At 39.1% G+C, this 20,130-nt stretch overlaps 1 protein-coding gene across 2 annotated transcripts in view; it reads right to left on the reverse strand.

The window, feature by feature from the left end:
* The window catches only part of LOC136872104 (fas-binding factor 1), a 147,251-nt gene that overhangs the window by 56,283 nt on the left and 70,838 nt on the right, over positions 1 to 20,130 (reverse strand). For both annotated transcript variants that reach the window (XM_067145961.2, XM_067145955.2), the window contains exon 10: positions 13,659 to 13,831. In XM_067145961.2, the coding sequence (XP_067002062.2) occupies positions 13,659 to 13,831 (173 nt within the window). The remainder of the gene's footprint in view (positions 1 to 13,658; positions 13,832 to 20,130) is intronic.

Below are 20,130 nucleotides of genomic sequence, written 5' to 3' on the forward strand. Positions count from 1 at the left end.
ATAAAATTCTAGGCTTTTCAGAAATGTCATTGAGATTCAGATTCGGATTGAAATATTGGTCCAAATGTATATAGCAGATCTCCATAGTATCTAGCAAAGGGCCTTTGCTCAACGTATCTAAAATTGTTAAGTTGTGATCTATTCCATTAAACTTGTGTTTGTAATCATGAATGTGCTGACCTGCTGCAGAAAACCTGTTGTATTTGACAGCATTAAGGTGTTCTGCATATCTAATCTTAAAGTTCCTACCGGTTTGTCCGATATAAGAACTGCGGCAGTCATTACACTTAAACCTGTAAATACCTGACTTCGTGAAAGGGTTGGATTTATTAATTAAATTGGAATTGTGCAAAACGTGCATGTTGCTGTTGTTAGTGCGGAAGGCAATGTTAACGTTATGCTTCTTGAAAATGTTGGTAACACTGTAAAAGTTGCGGTTAAAGGTAAAAGTTGAAAACAATTTATATTTGGGTTTGTCTTTTATTAGAGTTTGAGTGGTACCTGAATTTATGAATAATGCGCTCAAGAAAATTCTTACTATAACCGTTGAACCTAGCTATCACACGTATGATGTTGAGTTCTTTATTCAAGTCTGCTTTCGACAATGGGACCTTGAACGCGCGATCAACTAGGCACATTTGTGAGAGTAGGGGTGTATTGAGTCCTATTTTATTGTTGATGCGGGACAACGCAGAGTGCCTTAAATGAAGTCTGCTTAATTGGATCTTTTATCTTTTTATTTATTGTCGCTTTCACCCTTTGGGTGCTCTTTATGTATAATATTTGCTGCCCATCTATTGTAAACTTTTCAGAATAAAGGCAGCACGGTGGGATCACCCTTCAGGGATCTCACAACTCTATAGCCTCTTGCCCCAGCGCGGCTGCGCCAGTGCTGTCTCCTCCTACACGCGCCGAGCCAAGTGGCTATAAAAGGCGAGGGGGGGATGGCTCTGGAGCAGTCGCAAGGTGGGACAGGAGGCAGAGCCAACTAATTAGAACACTCGAGGCCTAGGGAGTCTTGCACTTTCACGCCATTTGTAGCCCTTGTCCTTCTTTGTGCGATACCTTCCATTTTTTTCTTTCCGTTTAGTGTTATATAGAGGATGGTTGCCTAGTTGTACTTCCTCCTAAAACAATAATCATCACCACCACTCTGTCAGGAATTTTTGGATTACACAAATGAAGATTAGAACTTCATAAAAACAATCATAATCGGTGATGGAAATGTGGGTTATGGATATTGACATCAAAAAGAAAATGCAATAATCAGTCGAGCAGAAAGAATTCAGAAAGCATGATAGGTCAGGATGAACATAAAAGTGTTGTTGACAGTCTGCTTTTCTGAAATCAATGGTGTTGTGCACCACAAATTCCTATCTGAGAATCAAACGGTGAACCACTGGTTTTACCTAGAAGTCTTGTGATGTTTGGGAGACAATGTCAGGGCAGAAAGACTAGACTTGTGGAGAAACAACCCTTGGAGTCCCCAGTTATCTAACCAAACTGTGGCAGACTTTTTGCTACTTCTCAAACAGAATTCACCCTGAAAGGATGACAGCTGGGCTGAGTGGCTCAGATGGTTGAGGCGCTAGCCTTCGGATCCCAACTTGACAGGTTCAACCCTGACTCAGTCCGGTGGTATTTGAAGGGGCTCAAATATGTCAGCCTCATGTCGGTAGAATTACTGGCACGTAAACGAACTCCTGTGGGACTAAATTCCGGCACCTTGCTGTCTCCAAAAACCGTAAAAGTAGTTAGTGGGACGCAAAGCTAATAAAGTTAATTAATTTAAAGGATGACAATTTCAGTCAATTGAAGAGATCAAACTGGAATCGCAGGCAGAACTGCACACAATTCCCCAAATTACCTACCAAAATCGTTTGCCTATGTGTTTTGTTGTTGTTCAAGCGGGTAAAAGAAACACCCGACATTCAACCCTCTACAGATGTTGAGCATAGAAGTAATACGGAGAGAAAGACAAGAACACACATTTCAATCCATCGTACACACTATCTCCCGCTTTATCACTATTTATTTACACAGGGGTGCCAACATCAAAATACCGACAAACTATCCTGAATCAGTTATAAGTTCCAGAAGATGTTGCTCCACACCCTCTCCACCCTGGTCAATCCCGATCTCCAGTGGGATGACCAGCTGGATAGGTCTCGTGATCTGTGTGCCATAGGGGGTCTTCAGGAGCACAGTCCACGTTACGCCATCTCTGCCAGGTCGAAGTTCTTCTACTCTTGCTAACGTCCACATGTGGCATTGCACGTGGTCCTCCTGCAGAAGTACATCATCTCCAATCTTGAACGCCGATGATTTGCTGCACGTGTTTCGAACGGTATGGAAGGATCTCAGTTTCAAACGGTAGGCAGTCCTTCGCCCAACGTCTCCAACCGTCGAATTGTCTCCCATTTTAGCAAGGCTAAATCCGTAAGTGTCGCGTATGGTCTCTACTGTATTTGGTTTTATAGACAGCAAGAATAATTTCCTGATGGATCGCTGTATTATAGAGCTGCATGGAATAGGTATTGCCGGCAAATTTTCAACGGGTTCTCTTTGGTATTATGATGCCAATTGTAAGTTAATGGTCCTTAAACCCGCAGAAATAAAGAATAACTGTGCAGCCGTAAAAAAAAAAAAGAAGTACGGCATGATGAAAGTCAATGCTCGGCGTCTAAAAATGCGTAGGCCTACTGTACAACCAAGTACTTTTTGAGCTTGATTTAAATTATGAAGGGAAAAGTGGGGTTCATCTTGGATTCAGAAAAATACGGTAGTATATTTTTTTCAGAATGAAATTAAACATACACTTTCACGTCGTATCGGATTTCGAAAAATAACAAACAAGTAAGTCACAGTGTGGATATCATCTGTGGAAACGCAATTTTTGAACAAACTGATTACCGTTTCATACCGATTTTAATGTGCATGGGGGTTTTCCGACTTTTATACAAAAATCGGATAAACGACAATCCGTTATAGCGAGTAAATTGTTCGCTGTTATGAATTCTCGCTATAACGGACTTCTACTGTACATGGGTCCTGTTGACCGGTCAGACATGATGATGAGTTCTATCGAGTGTGTGCGGAAGTCAATGAAATGGTACCAAAAGTTCTTTTTCTGCCAGCTGGACATCACTGTTCTAAATTCTCATGCCTTCTTCAATGTCAAAACTGGACAGAATATATCTCTAGCAGATTTCCAGCTACAGCTTATAAGGGAATTCATCCAGAAGTACCATGTTTCTAGACAAACCAGTAAAAGAGGGCGTCCTATATCTGGAGACCAACCACTCAGACTGAAGGAGAGACATTTTCTGTCCCCTGTACAATCTACTCCAAAGAAGAGGCGAGAAACCAGGTACATATGCATCAAATGTAACGTGGCTCTCTGTGTTCACCCCTGTTTCGAAATATACCGCACATTAGTGAAGTTTTGAAGATGGGCACATTGGAGTGTCTGCTGTAAATAATGAAACAATTTGGTGTAAATTATGTGAGTTGATATTTTAGTATTTGGTGTTTTCTCTTTCTCTACATTTCTTATTTTGGCCAACCCTGACTTAAATTAAATTTTTGTTACGTTCTTAAATAATGAAATGTTCTTTGATTGCTTTTTATTAGGAAATAATTAATCATACCTGATCTATTCAAGGGATAACCAGCGAGTACTTTCGTAAATACGGTAACCCTGATTTATAAAATAGCTAAAATGTCTCACATTCATAATTGTTGAAAGAGCGTTGTGCAATTTGGTGAGAATTAGCACTTGTGAAAAGAGGAATAACAAAATTTTCATAGGAAAGAGTATTTTTGGCTCCTATGAACAACCCTGATTTTCTCTGTTCTTAATTTTTGTGTAAAAAAATAAAAGTGAAAGCTGTTCTGGAATTATTTTGCCAGTTCATATGAAATATCTTATAAATTTTGCACACTTTTTATATATTTCACGTATTTTAGGCATTATACTGTATTTTTAAAAAATAATTCAGTATGGAGGGTTCTGATAGTCGCCCACAATATTAGCAGTGAAAAGGTTAAGATTAAAATACTCTATGAATTAATAGTATGAATTTGTGTAACGTTTCCGTCCTTTTCCAGAGCGTTTTAGATATATAAGTTGTTTCCCATCATTTAAACGGTGTTCCTTGGGTCCCCTGAAAAGTGTAATTTTGTCTACCCCTTAGTCCCGTTTCCTGATAAGGGTGATGATGATGATGATGATGTCCAATAACGGACCACTTATACTGGTATCCTGATAAGGGGTCGGGGATGAGGTGAGATGAAATTATATGGCATGTTTTTACGGCTGGATGACCTTTCGACGCCAAACTCAATTGAAGGAAACACTGAAGATGAATGACGGTGAAACAAAATTGGGTAAGGAGGTGGAAGAAATCGGCTGTGGCCTGTGAATAGGAACTGTCCCAGCATTGCCTGGAAGTGAAAATAGGAAACCAAAGAAAACCATCCTCAGGACAGCCGACAGTGAGGTTCGAACCCACCCGTCTCCCGAATGCAGAGCTTGGCTCCATAGCCACTGCGCTCGGTCCTTTACATGAACAATAGCAGTCTATAGCAATTTAACTCGTCAATTTTTAAAAAAATACACGATTAGTATTTATGGTTTCCCTTCAGTGAGCTCTCTGATTCTTATCTCATGGATCTACTCCTTGCATTCACGTGCAATGTGGTTTCTGAATGTCAGTTCTGCAGCATGCGACTTCTACTTAGTTTGCAGCAGCTTACAATATCTGTATTTGATACACCTGCCTAATGATGAAGGTTATTGGAACAGTTCATAATGTTCAAAAATTCAAGATTTAATTTTTTTTTTTTTTACTATTTGCTTTATGTTATTAGAAGGTAATTAGAATAGTTCATGAAGTTTGAAAATAATTACAAGATTACAGATTTTTTTTTTACTCTTTGCATTATGTCGCTCCGACACAGATAGGTCTTATGGTGACGATGGGATAGGAAAGGCCTAGGAACGGGCAGGGAGTGGCCGTGGCCTTTATTAAGGAACAGTCTCAGCTTTTGCCTGATGTGAAAATGGGAAAACACGGAAAACCATCTTCAGGGCTGCCGACAGTGGATTTACAAGATAAAGGTGTTCAGCAAATGATTCAATATTGAAGGAATTTACTTTCCTCCACCGATGTGTTCTTTATGCCAAACAACTTTTAGTGTCGGAAATGGCAAAAAAACTCTTTTGATCGATCGAGTTGGCCATGGTATGGTTAGGGTTGCACAGTTGTGAGCTTGCATTTGGGAGATGGTAGGTTTGAATCCTACTATCGGCAGCCCTGAAGATGGTTTCCTGTGGTTTCCCATTTTCACACCAGGCTGTACCTTAAATTAAGGCCTCGACCACTACCTTCCCAATCCTAGCCCTTTTACACCCTTCCGTCTCCAAAAACTTTGATATGTTAGTGTGACGTTAAACCAGTGTGGAGGAGAATTTTTAAAAAGCAACTGTTTTGTGCAAAACATAGGAACAGAAAAGCATGTAAGCGCTTTCAGTCGTGAAAAAGGTAACAAGAAGAAAGTAATATGTAAGCAAAATGAAAATTTTTAGAATGTAAGTGGAACGAGTAGCATCATTCTTTAAAATGTGTATGAAACAAATTTAAATGAATGGCAAAGTAACATACAGTACAATACAAAATTACTTCATTTAGTTGTGTTTATATCTGATACTAGAAATAGTGAAAAAAAATCTGGTAATTCTACACTAGGGGTGGCGTGCACCAACCAAGAGTAAGTTCTACTTCTGTAGTAAAGTACTCCTGAAGTCAGCATTCGGCGACTTCCATACGAGAGTAAATTACTTCCGAAGTATTTTAGTCCTTTCAGATACTCCTGGAGTAAATTACTACAAGAGTAAAATGTTGAAGAGCACCATCTTGTAGTATATTACTAAAGAAGTAAATAACGCACGAATATAGGTTAGAATTTACTCTCACGTCGTGCGTGGAGTAAGCTAGGATCAGACTTGTTGACTAAGTATCGTATATGAGAGGAAGACGTTTCAAACTTGGTTATGGATTACTTGGATTATATTGACGATCTCAACGAAGAAAACGACGGGAATATAATAGTGCGTACAGTGCGTGAAAGGCGAGATCCGTATGATATGTACACGGAGAGAGAGTTTAAGGAACGTTTTGGCCTTAGGAAGGAATCCTTTACCTTCCTTCTAAATCTACTTGTAGATAATTTACAACAAAATTCAGACAGAAATTCAGCTGTATCTCCCAAATTACAGTTGTTGCGTGCCCTGCGAGTGTTTCGTACTGGAACATTTCAGTTAGTTGCCGGTGATCTAATAAACGTTCACCGCACGACTGCTGGCCGTATCTTTCATCGCGTGGTTAGAGCAATAGTGAGGTTAAGAGGGAGGTACATACTATCCGCACACTTTATCTTGGTGCATTTACATCCTAGTGCTGAATCGGTCGACCTCGGCGATCTTCGAGATTCATACTGGCAACCTTTGAAACACAAACTATGAATCGCTTAAGCATCGTTGTGCGACATCTGGCGTAAACTTTACGTACTGGTACTGTTGTTGTTCACACATCAAAGTCAAAGTATAGAATTCATGCTAGGAACAAGATTCACATCGAGAGATATGTTTTATAATGTTATATAATGTGTATGTGACATAGTTGTTGGCTTAAGATGATAACGGTTTAGAAATTTCATATCGATCAATCATATTCTCGATTCAATTCAGATTTCATTTTCATTCAGTTGGCAGCACCAGGCAGCACTATCGATACCGGGACAGCTCCCTCCTTACTGCGCACCCCGTACACAAATGCATCAAGATAAAGTGTGCGGACAGTACATATGCCTGCAAATGACGATGAATGTTCTGAAAATAAAAGGAAATTCTTCACGTTGGCAGGTTTCCCACACATCCTGGGTGCAATTGATTGTACGCATGTTCCCATTTTGTGCCCTCCCGGTGACAACGGCGAAATTTTCAGAAATCGGAAGGGGTATTTTTCTATAAACACACAAGTTATTTGTGATGCAAGTATGAAGATCATGAATATTGTTTGCCGATTGCCTGGTTCTACGCACGATGCACGAATATGGGACAATAGTGCTGTTGCAGCGAACTTTGAGAATGGTTTATATAATGGAATGTTAGTGGGAGATAAGGGTTATGCCTGTACGAAATTCCTCATGACACCACTCCTACAACCAAATACACCCGCTGAACACCGGTACAACACTGCTCATGCAAAAACCCGCAATGTTGTGGAACGCACTTTTGGAGTGTGGAAAAAAAGATTCCAAATCCTTGAAAAGGAAATGCGCTTCACGCCTACAGCATGCGGCAACGCAATAGTAGCTACGGCAGTCCTCCACAATTTCGCTCTGGATGTAGGCGATATGTATGAAGAAAGAGACTTGTTCAATAACAACGAAAACATTCAATTTGTGAATCACGAAGAAAATACAGTATAGCAGGAAATGCCATTCAGCGAGCTATTATAAATGATTACTTTTCATGAATGTGAAAACCAGTTAGGCCTAGTGCATTTTTCCATGTTCCCTTGTAAATAAAGACAGTATTATGAGAACATTTTGCTCTAAATTAAACTAAATAAAATGTGAACTAAATAATATAATAATATTTAAACTGTAAATAAACATACTTTATATGAAATTACTGACAAAACTGGTAAACAATATAGGGTGAAAATATTTACACATTGTTCGAAATTTCAATCCGCCGTTTCAGATACAACTTCACACACTTCACTCGCATGATCTAAGCAAGTCACAAAGTTGACTGAGTTTTCTGCGGGCATTGAGCATATTTTGTTCTTTAATACTTCTAACACGTCTATTTTCATTTTGTGTACTTCCTCTTGCATTTCTCTCTCTCTCTTCATTATTGACATCTTCTCTTCGTGTTCTATGCGAAGGAAGTCCAGACGCATCTTATGTAGCTCTTCGTGCCGCTTATGTATCTCACTGTCCTGTCTGCTAGGGCGTCTTCTAATTCTCTCAGTACTTCCAAGATCTGTAATACAACAAAATACGGTATTTGTCTTTACCACAGCATAGCCATAAGAATGTCAGCACGTACACTTAAGAGGTTTATGAACAATTTCAACAATATTTTCTTATCGAATAAGAGTTAATTTTACACTTACCAACTTTCGGACTTCCAGCGGTATCAGTGATAGAAATTTCAACGTCATGATCAACCGGAATGTCTAGACTTGGGCCCACTTCTTTATCATTATACATATTATCAGCGTAAGTGTCATCAGCTCCGTGTATAGGCTTGTTATTATTATTATTGTTGTCGTCTTCCATGTGATTACCTGCTATCGCATCATCATCATCATCATCATCATCATCATGAACTGAATTAATACCACCAAAAACCTGTGGCATTATTTCAATAATTATTTTTGATATATCATCAACGTGCGTTGTTTGTGGACCACCACCAGTTTTAATAATTTTCCCGAGTGTCCGTGGCTTTCTGCTTCTTAGCCTTCGCTTTTAGGTCCTTCCAGAGAATTTTAATTTGTTCTTCAGTGCGTTTACCGTCACTCGAAGCATTGAATTCTTCTGTCACGGCTTTCCATGCATTTCTCTTTTTATCCAGCATCTTTACATCATGCTTCTTACACTCCACATCCTTCGCATACATCCTCATTATCTCTACTAACAAGCATTTATCTTTTTCGCTTACGTTTTCCCCCCGTTTCCTATCGCACATAACCTTATCCATTTTGATTTCTTTAAAGAATACAAAACTACTCCGCGAGTAACGAGCGCTACTTCTGTAGTAGTAACTAAAAGAGTAAATTGTACTTCAGCTCTCCGACGTTACTTCCGGAGTAAATAACTACCGTAGTAGTTTACTTCTGTAGTATGGACTTCTTTAGTAGACGCTACTTCCGGAGTAATTTACTCTAAGATGGTGCACGCCACCCTAGGGCTTCCGGGCTTGGCATTGCGAGTTCGGCGTCCATGTGCCCCTAGCTGTGTCTGGTATTGCTTTTGTTTAATTGTGACAGGCTCTCTGACCCACTTGGCCAACTGTTGTTCTCTTCAGACCCGGATCACAATAAGTTTGCTAGGCCTAGCTAGTCTAATATTTAAATGTCCTTTGTGATCCTTGCCTTTCTGCTGCCAATATATTAGTTTCTTGAAAGGTTCAATGTCATCTTTTTTCTTCCCCTGATTAGAGTTAAGAGGGGATTGCTATCTGGTTGTTTCCTTTAAACCATAATCACCGTCACCATCAGTCAGTCAACTGCATGAGCAGTTCTAGTAATGCTGTTTCTTCTGCAGCGAGTCGCTGTGAAGAATGGTGTGAACATTATGTTTGTAGGGTGGGATGGCATACGGATTTAAGTGGGTGTTGGCAGACTGATATGTAACATCAATCTCTGGCCCAGTGAGGAAAGCAATGGGAAACCATCTCACTTCTCATTTCTTTAATATTCAGTTCTTCTCTGGGAAGCAGAAACAAGCTTGTCAGGGTCTGAGAAGAAATGGAGATAAAAGAACTGGGACTGATCAAGAGAGAGCCTATCTTTTGGAAGACAGCAGTGTATAAAGGTGTTGACATAGTCCTTGTCTTTTTTGTTTCATATTTGTCCTTGTCTCGTCTTCCCAACTCACCTACCTTTATGTCCGTTCTATTTAGTGTTCCTTTTTACGTTCCTCTCTGTATACAGGGTGGTCGGAAACAATGTGAACCATGTGTTGGTGATATTGATAAATAATTTGAAAGAAATAATTTGACGATCTCATACCGTTGTAATTTTATCAGCTGCTGAAGTTAACCAATCCAATCGCTTCACAGGTGGCTTCTCAAATGGGCTTTGCAAGGCGGTCTTGCTAAATCTATACGTAACTTCAGAACGGCTTGACAACGATGTCAAGAAATCAGCATCAAACACAAGCACATCGTGTGTTTCAGGCAGTTTCACTGTAGTGTACTTGCTACGGCGTGATCCTGTCACCTCGGAGGTCTGTGTTCAAACCTCTCCCCTTGCAAAGTTTCATTCTTCGACTGGTGTTCTCATGCCGGTTTTAACACGCTCAGTGCAGATTGTGCGCTGGGCACGTGACGCTATTTTATAAGCATGTGCGGAAGACACGCCTAGCGAGTCAGAGGATGGGGCTAGGAAACATGAATTAAAGGTTTCCTGCATGGTAAGAAAGACTCTCCTTGTCATCCTGCACATTGCGTAAGTCCAATCTACTAGGAGGTTCATCCGTAGCCAGATTTACCCATGTGTATTCCGCTTCCTGCGTGCTTCCTCTCCTCAGTTTTAGCATACGTCATCATTCTTTCTTGGATCTTTGAGCAGCAAGACAACTTCGATGCGAGGTAAGACACTGTTTTCTGTTTATTATTACTTCAAGAGAATTGCGAGTGATTCCGCTTTTGAAATAAATTCCACTAATGTAACAAGTTCAGTGAAAGGACTAAACTTGTAATTGTCATTTATTCCTCCATCATATTTATGAGTAACGTGAAATAACTTGTAGTAATCATTTCTGGCAGAGTCATTATCTTTAAGAAGATGTACAATATTATAGGGAAGGATCCACCTTTCAATACTCCGTAGTAAGTTGAACTAAAAAGTAGTTACAACCTGTTTATTGGGACCGGTTTCAACACATTTCAAGTGTCATCATCAGCCAATTAGCGAAGATCTTAAAACGACTAATATATTGAACACAGGCAAAAAATTAACATTGTATCATATCGTAGCAATTCAGTTAATGTTCAAAACACAATAATCACAGTCAAGAGAGTAAACAGAACATCACTATCTTGCGCCGAAAACAAATATAGCTGAAGTTCATAAGCATATCAAGTAGGCACTTATGTAAAGTCATTGCTAGGCAGGTCTCGTAGGCATTTGTTTCTCCGGCCGAAGAGTAAAAGGCGACGTGAATGAAATCTTAGGAAAACAGTGTAGGATTTAATTTCGTCAAATTCAGAGTGGATATATAGGTTTTAAAATAATTTAAAACGTTAAAAAAGAATAAAGCCAAATAAAAATATATTTAAAAAATAGGAAGAAATAATGAAAGAAATACGAGGTTCAACTCGAAACAACTTGCCGTAGTAATTGATAAAGAAATGATAAATAGAGAAAGGGGGTGGGGAACGTTTCTTAGAGGGTGGTGATGGTGGTGGTGGTGGTGGTGGTGGTGGTGGTGGTGGTGGTTATTGTTATTAGAGGAAATACAATTGGGCAACAATCCTTTATATAACACTAATTCGAGGAAAAAAGAGGAAGAGAACCGACACTTCGAAAAATGAAGATATCGGTTAAAGGAAGACAAGGGCCACGAAGGGCGTGAAAACGAAAGACTCCCTAGCCCTCGGAAACCTAATAGCGTCGGGGTCAGAAAGAAACAAAAGTTGACCAAGGGGCCCTTAGCTGAGTCCTGGCATTGCTTCCACTTACTTGTGCCAGGCTCCTCACTTTCATCTATCCTGTCCGACCTCCCTTGGTCAACTCTTGTTCTTTTCCGACCCCGATGCCATTAGGTTTGCGAGGGCTAGGGAGTCTTTCATTTTCACGCCCTTCGTGGCCCTTGTCTTCCTTTAACCGATATCTTCATTTTTCGAAGTGTCGGTTCTCTTCCTCTTTTTTCCTCGAATTAGTGTTATATAAAGGATTGTTGCCCAATTGTATTTCCTCTAATAACAATAACCACCACCACCACCACCACCACCACCACCACCACCACCACCACCACCACCACCACCACCACCACCATCACCACCCTCTAAGAAACGTTCCCCACCCCCTTTCTCTATTTATCATTTCTTTATCAATTACTACGGCAAGTTGTTTCGAGTTGAACCTCGTATTTCTTTCATTATTTCTTCCTATTTTTTAAATATATTTTTATTTGGCTTTATTCTTTTTTAACGTTTTAAATTATTTTAAAACCTATATATCCACTCTGAATTTGACGAAATTAAATCCTACACTGTTTTCCTAAGATTTCATTCACGTCGCCTTTTACTCTTCGGCCGGAGAAACAAATGCCTACGAGACCTGCCTAGCAATGACTTTACATAAGTGCCTACTTGATATGCTTATGAACTTCAGCTATATTTGTTTTCGGCGCAAGATAGTGATGTTCTGTTTACTCTCTTGACTGTGATTATTGTGTTTTGAACATTAACTGAATTGCTACGATATGATACAATGTTAATTTTTTGCCTGTGTTCAATATATTAGTTGTTTTAAGATCTTTGCTAATTGGCTGACGATGACACTTGAAATGTGTTGAAACCGGTCCCAATAAACAGGTTGTAACTACTTTTTAGTTCAACTTACTACGGAGTATTGAAAGGTGGATCCTTCCCTATAATATTGTACATCTTCTTATTTCTCTATTCAATACGGAACAATCATGAAGTTTTTAACTTTAAATCATTTTATTTATATTTTGTTCAGATGGCCAACAATGCAGTTCTTCAACATCACAAGGTCCACCAAGTAAATGGCGCTCTTCGACAGAAGAAATAACACCTTGGTAGTTGGCAGTTTTGCAATGATAAAGACATTATGACGTAAAACTGTATAACAGAGAAGTGTAAAAATGAATATATTTATGTTTGTAATCATATTTATGCATTTGTTTGTTATCTGCAGTAAATAATGCACAAAATCTACCAATATGCCTGGTGTGTGATCTGCCTCTGTGGATCAGCGGTAGAGTGTCGGCCTCCGGATCCCAAGATAGCGGGTTCAAACCCGGCAGAGGTAGTCGGATTTTTGAAGGGCGGAAAAAGGTCCATTCGACACTCCATGTCGTACGATGTCGGCATGTAAAAGATCTCTGGTGACACATTTGGTGTTTACCTGACAAAATTCATTAAAATCTCAGCCACAGACGTCCAAGAGAGATCCAGTTTACTCTGTCTGCCACCTAGTGGGCCTAGAGTAAAACAGAACATTGAAACTGACGAGCAGACAGCCAGATGGCGTCAAATTGAAATGTCTGCACACGGTAGCTGAGGCCATACGATTATTATTATTATTTATTTGCGATCTGCCCAATGACTAGTATTATCTCTCGATTTCAACCACTGTGTGGGTCACGCTCCAGGCGCGTGAGTGTGATAAGTCTACGAGTTTGATATAACTCGTCCTACCAATGTTCAAAACTCTAATACTACAACTTTTAAAGAGTTCCACGCAGATATCTTGCTCAGGTTGGTGGGTATGTCATGCTCTACAAATACGCAGTGAATGTGTTAAGCTGTGTTCAGATTTAGCAACACAGCCTGGCAAAGGTCATTTGAATTTGTCTGCAAAGTGATCTGACTGGCTCACTTCAGCAGCTGATAAAATGACAACGGTGCGAGATATCAAATTATTTGTTACACATGATTTATCAGTATAACCAACCCTCTAAAATTTATATACCCGGTTCACGTTGTATCCAACCACTCTGTATGACTTGATGACACTCGTCTGTTACTTTCCCTTATTCATAGAACGTACTTGATGAACACACTGAATAAAATAGCCTGGAGACTGAATAATAAAGGAGCATTATAATCCAGTTATTCTGCATTTGTCTTATCAGTAATGCAAAGGTGCAAATATTGGACTCACGTCACATGTTCCGAGGCATCCTTGATGGCTGAAGTTTCAGCTTGTTGAGCCTGTCGCACATGCTCGAGCATGGCTTGCTGCTGCTCCCGTAGCTTTTGTAGATCAGCCAGCCTTTCCTGCTGCAGAGCTGACAACTGCCGCCCATGTTCGTCCACCAGTTGGGCATGCAGCTCCTAGAAAATAGAAAACCTGTACAACAATCATCATGATCATTGTGGGTATTTGTTAGTTAAATATTGGTCTTGTAAATTAAAATAGAGAAGGAAGAAAAGTTCTGACTGAAATAATTCTTATTTCTGTAACAAACAAACTACAGTAGAAACTAAAAATATGTACAGTAAATACCTGTTAAGATGTTTCTGCATAGCACAAGGAAAGAGAATGAGTTAAATGCGAAAATGTGCTGTTGAATACATACATACATACATACATACATACATACATACATACATACATACATACATACATACATACATACATACATACATACATACATACATACATACATACATACATACATACATACATACATACATACATACATACATTATCATTATAGACTGTTATGCCTTTCAGCGTTCAGTCTGCAAGCCTCTGAGAATTTACTAAATGTCGCCACAATCCTCGATTTGCAACTAGTGTTGTGGCCTCATTTAGTTCTATACCTCTTATCTTTAAATCGTTAGAAACCGAGTCTAACCATCGTCGTCTTGGTCTACCTCTACTTCTCTTACCCTCCATAGCAGAGTCCATTATTATCCTAGGTAACCTATCCTCCTCCATTCGCCTCACATGACCCCACCACCAAAGCCGGTTTATGCGTACAGCTTCATCCATTGAGTTCATTCCTAAATTAGCCTTTATCTCCTCATTCCGAGTACCCTCCTGCCATTGTTCCCACCTGTTTGTACCAGCAATCATTCTTGCTACTTTCATGTCTGTTACTTCTAACTTATGAATAAGATATCCTGAGTCCACCCAGCTTTCCCACCCGTAAAGCAAAGTTGGTCTGAAAACAGACCGATGTAAAGATAGTTTTGTCTGGGAGCTGACTTCCTTCTTACAGAATACTGTTGATCGCAACTGCGAGCTCACTGCATTAGCTTTACTACACCTTGATTCAATCTCACTTATTACATTACCATCCTGGGAAAACACACAACCTAAATACTTGAAATTATCGACCTGTTCTAGCTTTGTATCACCAATTTGACATTCAATTCTGTTGAATTTCTTACCTACTGGCATCAATTTAGTCTTCGATAGGCTAATTTTCATACCATACTCATTGCACCTATTTTCAAGTTCCAAGATGTTAGACTGCAGGCTTTCGGCACAGTCTGCCATTAAGACCAAGTCGTCAGCATAGGCCAAATTGCTTACTATATTTCCACATAACTGAATTCCTCCCTGCCATTTTATACCTTTCAGCATATGATCCATGTAAACTACAAACAGCAAAGGTGAAGGATTACAGCCTTGTCTAACTCCTGTAAGTACCCTGAACCAAGAACTCATTCTACCATCAATTCTCACTGAAGCCCAATTGTCAACATAAATGCCTTTGATTGATTTTAATAATCTACCTTTAATTCCATAGTCCCCCAGTATAGAGAACATCTTTTCCCTCGGTACCCTGTCATATGCTTTCTCTAGATCTACGAAACATAAACACAAGTGGCTATTCCTCTCGTAGCATTTTTCAATTACCTGGCGCATACTGAAAATCTGATCCTGACAGCCTCTCTGTGGTCTGAAACCACACTGGTTTTCATCCAACTTCCTCTCAACGACTGATCGCACCCTCCCTTCCAAGATGCCAGTGAATACTTTGCCTGGTATACTAATCAATGAGATACCTCGATAGTTATTGCAATCCTTCCTGTTCCCTTGCTTATAGATAGGTGCAATTACTGCTTTTGTCCAATCTGAAGGTACCTTACCAACACTCCACGCTAATTTTACTACTCTATGAAGCCATTTCATCCCTGCCTTCCCACTATACTTCACCATTTCAGGTCTAATTTCATCTATTCCTGCTGCCTTATGACAATGGAGTTTATTTACTATCCTTTCCACTTCCTCAAGCATAATTTCACCAACATCATTTTCCTCCTCCCCATGAGCTTGGCTGTTAGCAACACAACCATGATGATTTCCTTTTACATTGAGAAGATGTTCAAAATATTCCCTCCACCTCTCCAGTGATTCCCTCTGATCTATTATGAGTTCACCTGAATTACTCAAAACACTGTTCATTTCCTTTTTCCCTCCCTTCCTAAGATTCTTTATTACTGTCCAGAAAGGTTTCCCTGCTGCTTGACCTAGCCTTTCCAGGTTATTACCAAAATCTTCCCATGACTTCTTTTTGGATTCAACAACTATTTGTTTCGCTCTGTTTCTTTCATCTACGTCTGCCTCGGTCCTTGTTTGGAGCCATTTCGGATAAGCCTTCTTTTTACGTTTACAGGCTGCTCTCACTTCATCATTCCACCAAGATGTTCGCCTTTTCCCATCTTTACACACAGTTGTTCCTAGGCATTCCCTTGCTGTTTCTACTACAGCATCCCTGTATGCAACCCATTCACTTTCTATATCCTGAACCTGCTTACTGTCTACTGTTCGAAACTTCTCACTAATCATATCCATGTACTTCTGTCTAATTTCCTCATCCTGGAGATTTTCTACCCTTATTCGTTTGCAGACAGATTTCACTTTCTCTACCCTAGGCCTAGAGATACTTAGTTCACTACAGATCAGATAGTGGTCTGTATCATCGAAAAATCCGCGAAAAACTCGTATATTCCTAACAGATTTCCTGAATTCAAAGTCTGTTAAGATATAGTCTATTATGGATCTGGTACCCCTAGCCTCCCATGTGTAGCGGTGAATAGCCTTATGCTTGAAGAATGTATTCGTAACAGCTAAACCCATACTAGCACAGAAGTCCAGCAAACGCTTCCCATTCCCATTAGCTTCCATATCTTCCCCACATTTACCAATCACCCTTTCGTATCCTTCAGTTCTATTCCCAACTCTCGCATTGAAATCGCCCATTAGCACTATTCTATCCTTGCTGTTGACCCTGACCACGATGTCACTCAATGCTTCATAAAACTTGTCAACTTCATCCTCATCTGCACCCTCAGATGGTGAATACAAGGACACAATTCTTGTCCTAATTCCTCCCACTGACAAATCTACCCACATCATTCGCTCATTTACGTGCCTAACCGAAACTATGTTGCGTGCAATGGTATTCCTGATAAAGAGCCCTACCCCAGCCTCTGCCCTTCCCTTTCTAACACCCGTCAAGTACACTTTATAATCTCCTATCTCTTCCTCGTTATCTCCCCTTACCCGAATATCACTTACTCCTAGCACATCCAGATGCATCCTCTTTGCTGACTCAGCCAGTTCTACCTTCTTTCTTCCATAAGCCCCATTAATATTGATAGCTCCCCAGCGAATTCCATTTCGTTCGCCAAGGTGTTTCCAAGGAGTCCCTCGCCTGTCAAATGGGAGTGGGACTCCATTACTCCCATAGGTCCGAGGCTTGCTTAAAGTGTTCTGAGCTTGGTAAATTCATGAAGCAGGATGCTGCCCTACTTGCACATAGTTGAATACATGAATAAAAACTATCCAACAGGGATACGGAAATACTTGATAGGTTTTCTCTAAACATCCATGCATATTATGTCATGTATGTTCAGGAACAATGAAAGCTATATACACGATTTTTAAAAAGTATACAAAGGTGTGAAAACAGGAGAGAACAAATATGAAAAGTATATAAGAAACAAATATGAAAACCTCTTCCACTGGGACTTACAATAACAATAGAGTATTACAAGGTGTGAAAAATACCAGAAAAAGCCAACATTTGCACTGGTGCCCATAAAAGTATCAATGTACTATTGCAGATTACACTCTTTCTAAGACAAATTATAGCTGAAATGTTATATTTCATACCAGTGGGTTATTAAACATTTTCTGCTCACACACTTTGACCATGAATTAATTGGATGTTAAACTTGGCCATAAGCGAGACAAGTGTGAGAGAATAACTTTGCCTGCCATCTTGAAGGCAACAACACTTTAAGCAAGTTGAGTCGAAACTCGAGGTGCAAGTTTCAGCATTAGCATCACCTCTGTGCACTTGACTGTCCACTTCTTGAAGGATTTTAATTTTGTCTTCCTTCATTAGTAAGCCATTTCACGACTTTTTCCATATCGATAACTACGCTACCACTAGACATAATACCATATTTGCTCGCATATAACTCGCACTTTTTTGGAAAAAAGAAAAAATAAGTGTGAACATTTTCGGTGCATGATATATGCAGGGATTTGTGTGCAAAAGATCTTATTCCCGAAAAAAGTAAAATTTGCATTAGGCTATTGAAACAAGACAACTGGCACACTTAGCTTATTCATTGTTACTGCCTTCAATCTCCGAGCTATTCTTACCACCCCATACTGCATCATCCTGACTTCTGTCCAACGCATTTGCGATGCCCGACTCCAAGAAAATCTTTACAATAACGTCTGTCGACACCATAACCTATTGTAAGAGACAATTCTCATGGTTGGTCCGTATTGAAGCTGACTATAAGCAAATTATCACAAAAATATTCTATCGTACCACCTATTCAATACATGCCACGTGCTATGTGGGTGAAATTTACATAATACTATGTACACTTCTTAGGAATATGTTTCGCCCCTTGTTAAGGGCATCATCAGCCTGTAGGTAACCTTAACGTCAAAAGTCCGAATCATTAACCAATCATACAAGGAATACACTGAAAATATGTTCCACTTTAAAATCATCTTAAGTTAACATGCTACAATTATAACGTAGAAAAATGCCTATTACTAACCAATCATACAAGGAATACACTGAAAATAATATGTTACACTTTAAAACATCTTAAGTTAACATGCTACAATTATAATATAGAAACATGTCTATTACAAACTAAGAGTATTGAGATTAAATAGTGTCTGTACTCATGGGAAATATATTTTAAAAATGTAAATGAAAACTAAGAGAATATTTTAATGAAGATCATGACTTTGCAGGTCGTGGGCTAGTAACAGTCGTGATAAAGATTGTAATCCTCTTTGGGTATAATAATCCCAAGAATTCTGTATCTGAACTTGATATGAAAACAATGTCCAATAGTTATAAACAACAGCTAGAGATTGAGAATAATTTGGGTAAGTTGAGTGTTGAGAATTAAATGCTGTAACATTTGAAAATTGATCATATGTTTTCTGTCGCGTAAAGCAGTGCCTTAAATCCAAGTTCAGGCTGGTGCATAATTGCTGAACTGTGTCCTGACGTTACGAACAGTCGTGTGTGAATATTCTTACTTGTAGAATAGATTAATAGCTTTTGGGGGGTATATTGTCGGTAATTAAATAAAAGAGAAGTTAAATTAGTATTTTGAAGCATGCATAATGATAAGAAACTTCAGTAGTTGATATGTCAATTGAGAGATAACTTACTAGGCAAGGTAGTGCTAAGTAGAACCAACTGTTCCCGCATCTCCTGCCTGACTAACATTGCCACTCCTGGTGTTATACTTGTGCGGTAAAGGAGGGGTGAGGTGTGGAGGGTTATCTTTAAGTGCTTGTGTCGTTAAAATATTCTTTTAGTTTTCATTTACATTTTTTAAATTTATTTCCCATGAGTACAAACACTATTTAATCTCAATACTCTTAGTTTGAAATAGAAATTTTTCTATATGATAATTGTAGCATGTTAACTTAGGATGTTTTAAATTGTAACTTATTATTTTCAGTATATTTCTTGTAAGATTGGTTAGTAATAGGCATTTTTCTACGTAATAATTGTAGCATGTTAACTTAAGATGATTTTAAAGAGTAATATATTTTCAGTGTATTCCTTGTAATATTGGTTAATGATTCGGACTTTTGACCTTAAGGTTACCTACAGGCTGATGATGCCCTTAACAAGGGGCGAAACATGATCCTAAGAAGTGTACACAGTATTATGTAAATTTCACCCACATAGCATGTGGCACGATAGAATAAACCAGGGGTGGCCACTAACCTTACTTCTGGGAGCCGCAAATTTAGGAGACAAAAGATTGGGAGTATGTTTAGAAAAGAGTTTATAAAATGAAGACAAGTTTTTCATTTTATAACCAATGAAGGAACATTTATTTTCTACACTACACAGAGCATTATTTTTCAGGTGCACATCGAGGAATGAGATTTCACTTTTGAGAAGTGCTTGTTTTTAGTGTTCATTTTTGCTGTTAGTTTTTTTTAATCTGGCTGATAATTGGTAAGCGCAGTTCGCACAAGTTCACTTAAATGTTCATCAGTTCGTTCAGATCGATATGTAGATTTAATGAATTTAATCGTTGAGTACAGTGATTCACACACATAAGTAGTCCCAAAGATTGAGATTAGTCTTTTGACACACTGTTTCGTTAGT

The sequence above is a fragment of the Anabrus simplex genome, chromosome 1 (assembly GCF_040414725.1).
Source record: "Anabrus simplex isolate iqAnaSimp1 chromosome 1, ASM4041472v1, whole genome shotgun sequence".
NCBI lineage: Eukaryota > Metazoa > Arthropoda > Insecta > Orthoptera > Tettigoniidae > Anabrus > Anabrus simplex.